Source organism: Melanerpes formicivorus, unplaced genomic scaffold, assembly GCF_026170545.1.
Source record: "Melanerpes formicivorus ecotype bairdi unplaced genomic scaffold, bMelFor1.0.p_v2 SCAF_4, whole genome shotgun sequence".
Taxonomy (NCBI): domain Eukaryota; kingdom Metazoa; phylum Chordata; class Aves; order Piciformes; family Picidae; genus Melanerpes; species Melanerpes formicivorus.
In genome coordinates, this window is record NW_027142356.1 from 9,648,364 (window position 1) to 9,663,765 (window position 15,402).

Genomic DNA, 15,402 nt, shown 5'->3' on the forward strand with positions numbered 1-15,402 from the left:
TTTCAGAACTTTGAAATATTTTTATTTAAAATGGGGCATGAGTACCCTGGGGACTCTTCTAATTAGCCAGCTGCAAAGCAAATATAGCACAGATCTCACCCAATGTATTCCAGTGTATTCAGGGATTTGTGCTGGTCACCCAAGAAGAGGTACTCCTTCCAGTGGCATCAAGAGTCTTGATTTGTCTTTTCCATTCTGGAAAGCAATCACAGAATCACAGAATCACCAAGGTTGGAAGAGACCTCGAAGATCAAGCCCAACCTGTCACCACAGACCGCATGACTAAACCACGGCACCAAGTGCCACATCCAATCCCCTCTTGAACACCTCCAGGGATGGTGACTCTACCACCTCCCTGGGCAGCCCATTCCAATCACACCATGATAGCTGCTGACAACTTAGCCAAATACAACAATGGTAACACAGTTTGGGACTTCTGATTATGAAAATGTGAAGCTTTCTTATTTTTCACTGAAGTGGCCCAGTTCCTGGGAAAAACAAACAAATGGACAAACAAACATGAAAATAATTAGGCATTTATTAGTGGGTTAGGGTGACCCACAGCTATACTTTGTTGGTGGAAATTATGAAACACCTAATTTTGGCTTTCTCCTTCTGCACTGTATGGTAAAGTGGAAGAGACTTGTCTTAGTTATGTTAGAGCTCAAAATGATTTCTAACTCTGTTTATGATGATTTTGTTCCCAAATTTTCTTCCTTGCAAAACTAGCTTTTGCTTTTTAGGTTTGGACATTTAATACCCCTTTTATCAGATTATAAGTAATGAGATGCACTTTCATGTTTTGCTCCCCCAAACCCAAATGGCAGGGGGAACTTTTTGTATTATTGCAAAAGTTCCAGCACCAAAGGTCAAAATAAATCTATTGGTAATTAAGTCTCACCAACTGGCCAAAGAATTTTTTACTCCTGTAAGCTTGTTATGGAAGTTGTAGCCTAGGTGAGCCAGCTCATGCATTATTTGTTATGTGATCGCATAAACAGCAGACATTATAACTCATTGCTTCCTGATGTGTTCAGATTCATTATAAATGAGAAAAAACAAATTAATGGATTTGAGTTTACAGTGGATTTCCATTAGGGCCTTGTTTTTAGATACCAGCACATTTTGATTTTCCAGGAATGAAGGGTTTAACTGCAGTGTATTTGTTGCTTGCAGAAAATAATTAATTAAGCCACTTAAAAGGTTTTGTAAAAGCATTTAGAACAATGGGAAAGTTCCCAGTTGCCTCTTCCTGCTTTTAGCTTGATCATAAATAGAAGCATAATTTTGACAGGTTGTGATACAGGATATACTCATGGTCTCACAGTACAAAAAGTCAGAGAAACAAGACTTTGGAAAGGGAAAACCTTTGTTGAAACAAAAGCTGGATGACAATCTGACTCTTGATATATTTGTGTAACCCGTTATGAGTCCTTCAGTTGTGACAATGTTGTACCATTCCCACGTCACCCAATCCTTTAGTACCTTAAGGGGTTTTTTCTTAATAGCTCACCTAAACTATGCTGTATATTAAGTGAATTATTTTTTGCCCCAGCTTATGACACCATTGGGAAGAAACTGTTACTTTCAGACATGGATCTACAATCTAATATACTAATGGAGGACTGTTCAAGAAACCTCTACAGGAGAAGACTTGATGCGGTGCTTGGTGCTGTGGTTTAGTTGATTAGATAGTGTTGGATGATAGGTTGGACACGATGATCTCAGAGGTCTCTTCCAACCTGGTCTGGTCTATTCTATTCTATTCTATTCTATTCTATACATAGCATGACAGAGTATGAAGGCTGATTAAATGCAATATACAGTCAGTTTCTCCAATATTTAAAGATGGCTTGTATGCTTCATAGTAAGAGTAACAAAGTAATTTAAAAGTATTTAATGATAGATGTATTTAATGATAGACATGCCTAAAAGCAGTAGAAAAAGAAGCAAGCAAACAGGAAAGGAACAGGTCAGATATATGTAATAAATAAAGGTGACTCAGTGTGCTTTGACTGAGTCATGACAGTACAATGAACAGTATATTTCATTGTGCCTTTGCGCTCTGTACATAGTTAACAAAATAATCTGAACAATTAATTCAGTCTTGAATAGTGTCTGAGTGAATGACGTGATGTGGAAGAGACAGACACATAAACAGCCAAAATTAACATGATTTAATGTGTGATTGACTGCAGGAGGTGCTAAACTGAAGAGTGAAAAACATTGCCTTATCTTGCCTCACTCTTCCTCATCAAGGCCTTTCTGTGTATAGATAGGATGTGCACATTAAAGAGAATACACAGTGCACTCCTCGTACAGACAGAAAAGCCTTGCTTCAGTTCACCCTGCCTCACTGATGCTCTTCTGTCTGTATACAGAGTAATTAGAGAAGGAAAGTTGTCACTTCATGTCACGTCACCTTTCACCCCCATGCAGAACACACACATGACCTCTGCATATTCCAGGGTACATATATTCCCAAAACACAGATAGCATCTAGTATCTAGTCAGACATAAAAGCCTCAACTAGGCAAAATTATAGGAGATGTATGCATAGCATACATCCACGTCTGGGCTCTGAGGCAGTGCCGATTGATAGCTGGCAGTGTCCCCAGGTGGCCAAGAAGGCCAGTGGCCTCCTGACCTCTATCAGCAGTAGTGTGACAAGCAGGACCAGGGAAGTGATCATCCTTACTGCTGTAATCAGCACTGGTAAGGCCACAACTTGAGTCCTGAATTCAGTTTTGGGGCCTTCACTACAAGAAGGACATCGAGGTGCTGGAGCACATCCAGAGAATAGCAACAAAGCAGGCATCTTGAGGAAAGGTATTGTGAGCAGAAGCTGAGGGCTCTGAGGTTGTCCAGTCTGGAGGCTGAGAGGAGACCTCATAACCCCCTACAACTCCCTGAGTGGTGGTCGAAGTGAGGCTGAACTCGGTCTCTTCTCCCTAGTAAGAAGTGATAGGACAAGAGGAAGTGACCTCAAGCTGCACCAGGGGAGGCTTAGGTTGGATACTAAGAAAAATGCCTTTCCTGCAAGAGTGGTCAGGCATTGGAACAGGCTATCCAGGGAGGTGGTGGAGTCACCATCCCTGGAGATGTTAAACGCGTAGACATGGCATTTCGGAACATGGTTTTATGGGCAGGTTGGTGCTGGTCTGACTGTTGGACTCCGTGATCTCAGAGGTCTTTTACAGCCTTGCTGACGGTACAATTCTCTCAGTCCCGACCTCCCCTGGCTTCCCCACCGGCTGCGGAAGGCGGAGCATGGACGGTGCTACGGAGGCGCCGCCAGGGAGCGCTGTGGGCGGCGGGAGCGGCGCCCGGGTTCGCCTGCGTGCTCCCGCCCTCCCCGCGCCGAGGGGCGGCCGCGGCCTCCCGGCTCACGCCTCGCTGGCGACCCCTTCGAAACCCGGCTGCGGTCGGGACGGAGAAAGAGGAAGAGGAACCGGCCGGAGTGAGGAAGCGCTGCGAAAAGTCATGTCCGCGCCCGCCGGGCTGCCGCCGCGGCCCGCTGGTGGTGCTGGCGCCGCCGTCCCTCAGAGGCCGCGGGAGGCCGCGGTCCCTCAGAGCAGCGCGTCTCCCTACCAGAATGGTGAGGGGCTAGCGGCCTGCGCCGGGCCTAACGCCGGTGGCGGTCCCCGGGAAGAGCTGCGTTGCTTCCTCGCTGGGGTCTAGGGGGAGCTAGGAGCTGGGGAATACCGCGGGGGAGCTGATCGCTTTTCCCACCTCCTGGGACGGCGGGAGGTGTGGGGTGCCGAGGCGGCCGCTGTGGGGGGCTGAGTGGGCGTGGGTCCGGCGGAGGGTTTGGTGGGCCCCGGCGGAGCCGGAACGTAGTGAAGCCTTTTCTTTAAGGCAGCAGAACCCGCCAGAGCCCCCTGGGAAACTCGCCTTCCGCCCCCAGGCCCCGCCGGTACGTGCGGAGTTAACTTGTAAGGAGACGCAGACTCTTCCCAATCTCGCTAAAGGAGCAAGGGAGAGGGTCTCCGCGTTTTTCTCTGCAATTGGGAGCTGCTCTGTGTTGGAGCGCCTGCTTTGTGGCGTTCCGGGAGCGCTCTGGAGGCCAAGGCATCTCCAGGCCTCGGCTCTGGCAGACGTGCGTGAGTATGGGCAGGAAACTATGCTTTGAAGGTGAGAGTGCTTAGTTCATAACTGTTAATGGACTTAAAAGTAGTAGGTAGGCAGTCAATCAGTTAGGCATTCGCACAACTGGATCTTGAGACTGATTAAACAAGATTGGACCAGTGAAGTGTGGGTCTCTGAAAAATAAAGGCTAAAGAGTTAAAAGTCACAAAATACTAATTTGCTTTTCAGATGAAGAGGTGTTGAGACTACACTATGAATTAAAATAATTATAGTTCTTAAGTTTTAAATTGGTGCACCATAAAATAAATTCTTTATTAATCCACCTCATTAACCTCTCAGAATGTCTGCATGATCTTCATCCCTACCTAATGATGGTTTGGTATTGAAAGTGGATCTTTTGCTTGTGTGGAGTTGTAACTCCTGCTATTAAACCCTTTGTTTTGTAGTCAGACTGTGTTGTATATAGGCATTTTTCTGTAGAGATTAGTATGCAGGGTAATGACCTGCCAAATTCTTTACTCTTGAATATTTCTCATGTCTGAAGGGGTTGTTATAGGCAGTAAGCACTTGCCTATAAAGTAGGTTTTGAGTCGGTTTGCAGATAACAGAAACCTCACTGAAGTGAAGGAAAATGAAAGTAATTAAATAGTAGATTTTAGGGACATTCTAAGGCCTCAGGTATGTCCAAAATTTAGTATTCTAGTACTGAGTTTTGTCAGAAATACTGAGAAAATTGCAACTGATTAGTCTTCTAATGAAAAAAACATGCCATTATCAGGACACAGCTGCTACAGCGTCTGTATTGAGGTATTTCACATAAACGGAGACTGACATGGTACTTTTTGGTGATGTTAGCCAAATGGAATGGTAATTTTCAAGAGCCATCATTATATTAATTTTCATTAACTCCATGTTGCTGCTAATATGCTTAACACCAGCATGTTTAAAGCCTTTTAGTAGACCTTTTCTGCAAAACACTTTAATTCTGAGAAGTGTATACACTGCTCAGTCTTGAAATTTTGTTGTGTAGCTTGCTAATTACTTGGCTTTGGCTTCTTTGTTCCTTAAGAAATCGTAGGATGATGTGTATTTGATGATCTGTAGACAAGGACTCCCAAGTTTGTCATTTTGTGTCATTCAGCAGTAGCATTCCCAAATTTTTACATTAGTGTATCTGTCATTTTTAAGTGCTAATCTTCTGAAGTTACAGCACAGGATTTAAGGTTTCGTGTTTATAATATTGCCATAGGAGGGTGAGTAGAGGGGAATAAGGACAGAAGAAGACTGTACTGGAAATTTCCATTCTGCCAAACAGAAACTAAATCTTGTGAATAAGATTGTAATTGCCCTTGAAATTTCATTTTTGTGTCAGTCTAATGGAGTTCAAATGTAAGATACTTGGTGAATGCAGCTATTTCTGTATTGGCTGAAAGTGCTCTCTGTTTAAAATCATAAAATGTGATTTTTTTAATATATTTTGGGGGGTGAAATGTTGAAATTACTGGGGTCTGATGAAGGAGGGGCTGTTTTCTTCATAAAGCAAGCAACTTGTTGCACGTACAGTAGGAAGTTTTTGCGTGGTCCAACGAGCAAGCCCACTTGAGACACTTGAAGACTTCAATTTTAATATAACTTATGGGTGTTTTGATTGTTGTTGGGTTTTGGGGTTTTTTAAGGGAAAAAACTGCAAAGTTTTTTTGAAATGCAATTCTTCTGAATAAAGCCTTGCAGATTTAAGAAGCTTTTATTGCAGTAGTCTTACAGGTGGATTCACATCAAAGTGGAAAATGACCTGTTCTCTTATTTCAGTGTAATAAAATGATTCTTGTTAAGTCAGTACTGTAAGATTGTCTTTTTCCAGTAGTGATGGAGGACTTCAGTGCTAGCAATTTAACGTAACACTGAGAGGATAATTTTATTGAATCTCTGCAGTTCTGCAGAAGACTTCTGTCTACAACTGGTTTGTGAGATTTCCACTGATACCTTTACTAGCGTTTTGGCAGCATAATTTACCTCAATGATGTTTAGTTTTGTTTTCTGTCATTCCTCAGACTTTGAATCTTTCAGGTAGTTTCATCAAATTTGCTAAGGAGGGCAGAGTTCTGAAAGATAATAAATCCCTGGATATTTTGTGAAAATGGAAGCTAAGTGAATGAAGAATCTAGATGTGAATTCCATGACTGAGCTATTGTGAGAGCTCAGCCGTGGCTTGTTTTGCTTGCTTGCTTGCTAGTTGTTAATGAGGCACAGTACTGTTGCCCCCCGCTTTGTCAATCCCATAAGGAGTGAACTATGGTGTGTCTTCTCTGGAGGTGGGTAAAGGGATGTAAAAAGTTACAGTAAACAACAGATGTTGGCTAGAAGGTACATGGCAGGTGACTAAATTTAATCAGGCAAGAAAATTAATGAATGTAAAACCCAAACAAACGTGACACTAGCGAGCAAAGCTTTACCTGTTAATGTTTGTGCAATTATATGTTAAAACATTATAAGGTATTAATGTCTGCAGTAGGAGGTATACGTTACTTTCTTTATAGAGATGGTGTTTTAGCAGTATATCTTCTGTATACAGCTAAGGTTTTTGACATCTGAATTTTTTTTGAGAGACTTGTCAGGAGGTTTGGGAGAAAGGTAGAGTACTTGAGACATCAGGTTGTCTTATTAGCCAGACTTCAAAATAACAAGGATGATGTACCCTGATTTCCAGAGTTGAAAATAACCCAATTATCTACTCATAATTAGTGGCTTCAGCTAATGATTGCAGCACAAAAATTGCTTTCTACTCATTCCCTATAATAAAATGGACAAAATACCCTCATATAATAGGAATAATCTGTAATTATAAAAGCTTTCTTTTAAAAGATTGAGAGTTTGAAATAAACAATATTTTTCAAATATCAAGTGTGTCAGTCTTAGTGAGATCTTCATGGGATTTATACTCTGGTGTCCTCATGAATCATTTTAACTTAGAGATGTTTTTCATTAAAAACATGAATAAAGATGACTTGAGCATTCTGTAATGTAGAGATAGATGTATTGGTAATATAATCTGTCTTTATGATGTATGCTTTAAAACAGCATTAAGACTTTGCAATAGATGATTTGAGTTCTCCTGTACTAAGCACTGATGAGGCCACATCTTGAGTACTGGGTTCAGTTTTGGGGCTTTCACTACAAGAAGGAAGTTAAGGTGCAGGAGCAGTATCAGAGACGGGCAACAAAGATGGTGAAAGGGCCTGGAAAACAGGGCTCATGAGGAGCGACTGAGGATTGTTTAGTCTGGAGAAAAGCAGGCTGAGGGGAAACCTCACTCTCTGCAACTCCCTGAAAGGAGGTTGTGGTGTGGTGGGTGTTGGTCTCTTCTCTCAGGTAGCTAGTAATAGGAGGAAATGGCCTCAAGTTGCACCAGGAAAGGTTTAGACTGCATATTTGAAGAAAATTCTTCACTGAAAGGTTTTTCAAAGACTGAAACAGGCTCCCCAAGAAGGTGGTTGAATCCCCATTCCTGGAGGTGTTCCAAGATGCAGAGATATGTAGTACTGATAGTTGGACTTCATTAGAAAGGTCTCTTTCCAACTAAGGCAGTTCTATAATTCTGTGATTCTACAGGCAACCTTTTCTTTACAGGTCACGTGCTTCCACACTAGCTCTAAATTATATGCGCTTAGTTAGTGTGTTTCACGTATTACGGTAAAACACCTGACTCTTCAGAGAAAAAAATTTTCATGCCATTTTCAGGGCTAGAACTGCTTAACATACTATGTTTTGACATAAGTTATTGGTGTATTTTTGAGTTTGCATTTTCATGCTTTAAAAAAGCAATTTGAACACCTGCCCAAGTTCACATAGCTGTTAATGACTTCCTAACTCAGTTATTTTCTTTTAAAGGAGAACAAACTACAAAGGTCTATGAAGCAGCTCTCAAAACTAAGTGTGTAATTTTTTTTTTTTAAGGTCCTTATACTTTCTCCTGAAGTGCCTTTCTGTCTTTTGACCCAGCAGCCCAACTTATTGTTGTTCATTGCTTATCTTTTTATTAACTTTTGGTGTTGTCAGTTGTGAAAAGGCATTTTTAATTTTCAGAAAGCATACTTGACAGTACATTCCTTCCTTATCTTACAGGATTCTGTTAATTCATCATTAACATTGCTTTGCAAGTTAATTGTACACTCTGTGTGTTACTTGGACAGCAGTGCCTTTTCAGAGTTTCAAGACAAGAAGCCATGCTTGCATTTTGGAAGTGTTAGATACAAAGGGAGAAATCAACAATTTATTATTATCACAGTTGCTCTTTATTTTGTGAGTGCCTCAGCCCTGTGCTCGTGTTTCTGTTCACCAAGGGCTGGGAAATAAGACCATAGTCATTAAGCATGACCTAACCAGTAAGGGGTGGTGGTTTTAAGAAGGGAGGTTATTCAGGGAAATGTATTCGTGATTCTTTAGAAAACAGAGTCAAGGAGAAGAACTTGAGGAAGTGCTTTCAGATACAGTCTTGATGAGCTGGCATTGAGAAAGCCAACTTGGACATAGTTAATGTTTGGTCTCTAGCAAACAAGTACTTGTCTGACTCTTGCTGGACCAATATGTAATTAATCTCTAATGTTGCAGAGCCAGTTGCAGTGACAGCAGAGGCCAGTTTCTTTGATAAACAGCATCTCTTATACCTGATGTAAGTATCAGGCAGCAAATAGAAATCAAGTTTTGCCAGATACTCTGTAGTTTGATTAAAAACCTCCATTTTCATAAGAGCAGAAAACCAAAGAACAGAGAAGACGAATCTAACTGCCCTACATCACTGTCATGGTTACCTTATTGAGGATTTGTAAAGATGTGTACCTGCATTTTTATGTATTGCCATACTGGTTTGACTGCAGCTTTTCATATTCCATAACCAGTCAGTTTCTTTAAGGCATGTTGTTACATACAGACACTTAAAAACATCAATTTGGTGCATACAGTGGTTACTAGTTCTTTAAATATAAGCCTCTTAAAAAATTCAGTACAAATGTGAAGTATACAGTCTCAGCATGGAAACCTCTCTATAATGGAAACAATGTGTTTTCTCTGTGTATTTATAAATTGCTTCAGGTGTTGTATTTTGCATGCCTTATGTCAGTTCCTTTCTGCTGAAGGAAATTGACCTCAAAAACAGTGGCAGAAAGCAAGAAAGGAATTGTTTTGTTAGTTTAAGAGTGAAGAGTCCATGGGCACTTCTAACATCTGCAACTTTTGTACATATGATGTTTTCTTTTCATTTCAGGTCCTGTGCAGAGTCAGATGCAGTTCCCCTCTGGCTATGGCTCGTATCCTCCAAACTATAGTGCACCCTCAGGACACTATTCCCAAGTGCCCAGTAAAGCTGCTGCCTCACATTTGGATAATCAGTATAGAGCCAGTTACTACCCTACTTATTATCCAGCACCAGCACAAAATGTTATGACACCTTCTGTGGGTACCGGTGTGTTGAATACACAGGAATCACAGCAGTTGTACAAGACTCCCCCCCATACAGTGGGGTCAGCTGAAGGACTTATTCAAGGAGCAATATCATCTGCACCCTACTTGCATACAAGTGCTCAGCAGGCATATTCAGCATTTGGTGATCACTACAGCACTTCTGTCAGCTCTTCAGTTGCATCTCAGGGATTTCCCCTTAATTCTGTTCACTACACCATGCCTGTGGTTTCTAGTGCCGCCTATCCCAATGTTTCCTATCCTGTGGCTGCTGGCAGTGTGTATGGGCAGGCATTTACCTCTCAGAGCCTACCTGCTGTTGGACAGTTCAAAGAGACAAATACATTTTCTAGCCAGAGTACATCAGTACCTCATTCACTTCAACAGCATGTTCCCGTGGGATACAGTACACCGTCAACTATTCCTTCTGCTCAGTCTGTTCAAGACAACCTCAGCAGGACTCTCACGGGATCTGTTGCTAAAGTCAACAACCAAATAAATACAGGTATGGTATTATTTGAAGGATAGTGAAGGTCTGGGTGTCTCTGGGAAACATCCTGTACTTGATACAGAATTTCACATAGTGAACATAATTTTGAATTATGTTATTATTCGGTCTTGAAGCTTTTCTCATTTCATTTCCACAGTCCTCATAATAGCAGCTAATCATGTCCCTAGCACATTTCTTTGAGAGATTTGGGGGATTTTTTTTGTTTACTCCTGGGTCTTTTCATCAGAGTGGCCTTGGGAGGAGGTTTTTTTTCTTAACACAGTTTTGAAGGAATGTATTATTTCTGAAATCCAGCTATTAATCACAAAGATACTTTTTTCCCCCTTTTCTGGCTAGAGAAATCTTTTAAGTTGTGATTTAAGCTGATTCTTCCAACTCTTCAGGAAGTTCAGAAACTGAAACCTGTGTGGATCTAGAGGCAGTTGGGATGCTTTAATTAATATTTTGTTTTCTAGCATTTAATGAAAATTTCAATGGATTTAGCTGAGGTTTATAAGCAAAGACTTGATGTTGGGGGCAAGTTACGCTCATTCCTTACTAGGAGCTACACTGTCTGCTTCATGGGAAAGCTGAACACAAGTTGACAGGATAGGCAGTACTCGATAGGAAGAATGGAAGAGATCAGAAATGTGAGTGCCTCCACAGTTAAGCATCTTACTCCCCTTCTGAGAAAGCAATAGTATGTGCAGGAAAATTCTGGATTTTTTTTCTGTTACGGTAATTTTTTGACTGGATGCAGTTTTGACTTTAAACTGTGAGAGGTGCGGTTTTCGTTACCTTCTGAGAGACCTCTACAGTGTTTCCTTTTTATGCCAGATATTTCATACTGTAGTTTAACAGTACACTGGAATTGTTCTAGGAGTCCTTGTAGCTGAGGACTTTTTTTTTTCTGTTTGTTTCCCCACCAAGACTAGGGTGCAGAATGTCATGCTTCAGCATTCAAAATTGGAATATTAATAGATAAGAATTTTGTATGTGTGGCTGTCTGGGTCATTTTCTGTATTATTTCAAAAACATGAAACAAAAATACTGTTTAAAGAAAGAAAAATAGAGAGATGCTCAAAAGGCTTCCAAAGTTAATGGCATTTCATGGTGTGAAAATAAATTCTTCCAAGGACTGAAGTCTCAAACTCTGACCAAAAAAAAAAAATTGTACTTTTTGAGCACAGAAATCTACATCAGGCAGGTGTAGATTTGCTGTAGTTGTATGAAAACAACTTACTGTGTGTCCAGGCTATTTACAGAAGCTTTTAATTTAGTTGTTAATTTTATTTCCTTTGGAGATCTCTTGAAATGTATGATTCATTAATAACAATATTTTTTCTCTGAAGAACAGCTATTCTAAAGGTGAAACAGTAACGCTGACCAGAGCATGAAGAGCGATACAGGTGATGGATAGTCTTTTTTCTGAACCATTCAGTGCTCTTCTTAAGGGAGTGATTGAGTTAATACATGGCCTCCAGAAAAAGTAATAATGTTGCAGTTGAATGTTGAAGAGCTCATGATAGAACTGGCTCTGCAGTGGTACGTAGTGGGTACACAATTTACGGTTAGGGAAATAAACACTGATCCGCTGTCTCTGTTACACTTGAATAATGTTATAGTACTTGGTTTGTTTGCTGGACTGCAGCATAATTACTTAAACCACAATCAATCTCTGAGCTTGTAAAGCTGCTGTGATAAGCATGCCCTGTGCTGCTTTGCACAGTGGACTTGCTTGTGGAGCTGATTTATCTGGGGAATAATTTTTTTCTCTTCTCTCTGAATCATGGTTCAACCTTAGCTCACAAATGATTCAGTATGTACAGGCTGGGAAAACCTAGCTACTGGTTATTGCCATTATTTGCTCTAAGGGACAGCCTATCCCATTACCAAATTCTAAAGACTTACACCATTTCTGAAGTTTAGCGCTAAGTAGACTGTCTGGGCTTTCTGTGACTATTCCTAGAAAGAAGTTTTCCTGCAGTATCCTCCTATTAGTCAGTTGCTTGTTATTGCTGCTGTGCTGTGAAAGATGACCCATTAAGATCCTTAAATTATAAATGAGCAAAACTTAGACTGTCACTGAGGATACTGCTGGCTTAATGTATTTTTCAGTAGCAGTTTTGTGCAGGCAATCAACACTGAAAAGTCTCTAGCTAGAAGAATGCCTTGTTTTTAATAAAGTCTGTGCTTAAGCCGGACTTACTCAGGAAACCTAGACTGGCATGAACTTGTGAGAAGTTTGGTGGTTTCTGAGTTTTTTACTTGATCAGAAAAGTTCTGAGCATTGAGCTTGCAGTTGGATTTGGAAAGAGCCCTGGAAAAAATGCAGTATGAGGAATCTAGTAATACAAGACCTCTGAGCTGTAGTATGTCATGTACTTAGAACATTGAACTGCAACAAAATCTTTTTCTAAAACTTTGGCTGCTACTGTCTGAAACCACTGAAATATTTTCAGTAAAACTGAGATTACTCTATAAGAAGAAAATACATTTATTTTAAGGGGGATCTTTTGCTGGAAGTTGACTTATTTTGATGAGTAGCAGACAAAGAGATTAATTTACTTTAGGAAGAGTAAGTTAAATAGAAAAGAAATATTTAATTGGAGATTTTTCTGCTTGCTGGTTTAAACAAATTTAATCTAACAAAAACACCCTCTTCTAGTTCTAAATTCTGCATTTCAGCAGAAGAGTGTTGATAAAAACTTGTCCAGAACTGGTGTTATGCTATATAAATAGCACACTGTATTATTTAGTTTTTTGTTTTTCTAGGTCAGTAGCTTTTCATTAATGTTTTCCCAGTTTATTTCAGCTGAAATGGGTGCACTCCACTGATTTTCTTCTGGTGCTTTCCAGTTAGTGTGGATGTCAACCAGGGTGTCCAGATTTTAGTAGACTCCATTCTGTCTCCTTGACAAGAACACAGAAAACTCCTTCTGCAGGTGTATGGTGTGGGATTCTATGCTTCCTGGATCATACCTCCTGTCCTGTAATTGTAGGCAATCTGTTTTAACAGGAGACACTTCAATTTCTATGTATCATGCGCATACTTTTCTGTATGTCAGATGGGAATCTAAAGTCCTCTAAGTTCCATAGGAATGTAGGCTATAATCCTGTAAATCTGTGTGGTTGGGAAAGCGAGGAAGACTGCAGCCATGGTAAAGTCAGGGAGTTAGGTTACTGTTGAAAACCAAGCAACAGGGAGGTGGTAAATCTCTCAAGTAGAAATTGGATTTATCTTGGTGGGTGGAGAGGGCAAGGAATCAAGGCTGCCTCTGTTGTAAACTCAATAGGGATGGTGGCTGCATCCCTTCTGAAAACTTTGAGAAGCTACTGTGGTGATGGATGCACTTTTTAACTAACACGTGCAAGTCTCAAGTTGGAATTAAATAAAAACTTGTAAGTCGTTGTCTATAAGAAAAGCAATTAATTGCATTTCTCATGTGCACAGCTCTGCAGATTCTTTTTGTAATGTACCTTTTAGCTGTAGATCTGTATTGGTATGTGGTTTTTGTAACCAAGGAGTATATTTGATCATTTTTAGTGCAAGAGACATTCATACTTTGAATACAGGAGGAAAAACTTCAGTGCATGTTAAAGGTGAAGAGAGCGGAAGGTGAAAACTAAAAAATACTAAGTCCCTGAGATTGGGTTTTGTATTTATTGTAGCCTTACAGAGCTCTTGCCTTCTCATGATGCTGGTTAATGGGAATGTTGTATGGCCTGATTGAGCTTGTCCTGGATAAGGTGATAGGAAACTTGTCTTGTAAACTGGTATTGAACTACAATACACCATCCTAAATTGATCAGTAGTTACATGACAGAGTGGAATCTCCTTACTGAAAAAACTGATAGTATAATTACCATAACCATAGATTGTCTGATGTGACAAAAGCTACTACAGATGTATTTACAAATTAACTTTGTCCAGGTGTTTCCTTTGGTCTTGGTTACTTATGGCTTTTGAAAACTTCCCAGGGTCTCCAAATAAAGTTTAATATAAAATTTTGCAGCTTGGATTTTTGTTCAAAGAGAAAACAATTGTTCTTATTAGTATTTTAAATGTTTTCTTATAATCAACATTATTTTGATAAGTATTTTGGATAACTTTCGTTTGAGAATGTGACAGGACAAGGGGAAATGGATGGAAACATGCAGGAGGTTCCACCTCAACATGAGGTGGGAGGGTGCTGGAGCCCTGGAGTAGGTTCCCTTTAGAGGTTGTGGAGTCTCCTTCTCTGCAGATTTCCCAGCCCTGTCTGGATGTGTTCCTGTGTGATCTATGCTGGGTTCTATGGTCCTGCTCTGGTAGGGGTTTGGACTGGGAGATCTCCAGAGGTCTCTTCCAACCTCTAACATCTTGTGAGTACTTGGCAGGAAGCTCAATGCTGCAAGCATTGCTGTGTTGACTTGAAGTGTGGAGAAGAGCATAGCCCTGTAGCTCTCTGCTGAAAAACCTGGGTAAGCACACTCATGTCACAAAGACCTTGCCTTATTGACTTGCATACCATGCTCGAGGAAGCTGTGTGGCTACCCTAACAAGCACATTTCTGCTTGTGGGTGCTGATGGTTCTGTGAGGAGTCTGCAAGACATAATATATAGAAGCAAAGGCTAGAGCAAGATGCTGTACTGTGGAGAAGTACCTATTTCAGTTTCTCTAATACTTGTGAAAAAGCCATATGTATGCTCAACGTTGTATTTCAAAATTGCATAACCAAAAAAATTTCAATAAAATATATGCTCTTAATTTTGCTGGTAAATTAGAAAAACAGAAGGATTATTTGAAGCCACCCCTTTTTCCCCCTCTAAAGAAAGTTCTCTCGTATCGACTCCACTGTTTAAGGAAAAGTTGGGACTTTTGCAGAGCAACCAAACTCAGTATTGCATGTGCATCCTCCCATGGATTCTGTAACTTGAGTACAAACTGAATTTTGTTCTTTATTAATTTTGTTCTATTTTTGAACATCTTAGTCTGTCAGTTTTTGTTAGAATCCTAATACAATGCTTTTTTGCTTTTTTTTTCCAATTTATAGACAAAGAGGAACCCTTTTAAATGCTATCTTAATTGAAGTTAGATTGGCCTTATCTGATAAGAATTTCAACTGGACTGTGTTAAATCTCTCAAAGCGTTCATCTGACTTTTTAAGCAGATTATATCTAGTCCAGATGTTTAAAACGCATCAGAAATTCTGTGGAATATTCACAGTTGATTGAACAGATTGCTTGGAATATGGGTCTCATCATCAAATACCAAAACTGCAAGTGCCAGCCCCGTGAGGGAGGCAGAATACTGGTCTGCTTCACAGCTGACTTTCAGGTTTTCTTTCTATAGGAGAAATGGAGAGAGGGAGCCTTCCTATTTAGG

General features: G+C 40.4%; 1 protein-coding gene across 3 annotated transcripts in view; it reads left to right on the top strand.

The window, feature by feature from the left end:
• The first annotated feature begins 3,368 nt into the window (after nt 1–3,368).
• Nucleotides 3,369–15,402, top strand: part of SEC24B (SEC24 homolog B, COPII coat complex component) — a 49,139-nt gene continuing 37,105 nt past the window's right edge. For 2 of the 3 annotated variants that reach the window (XM_068136900.1, XM_068136901.1), the window contains exons 1-2: nt 3,369–3,598; nt 9,350–10,048. In XM_068136900.1, the coding sequence (XP_067993001.1) occupies nt 3,484–3,598; nt 9,350–10,048 (814 nt within the window). In that variant the 5' untranslated portion in view covers nt 3,369–3,483. Of the gene's footprint in view, nt 3,599–8,693; nt 8,759–9,349; nt 10,049–15,402 lie in introns of those variants that run through there. The other variant, XM_068136902.1, reaches the window with a different exon arrangement.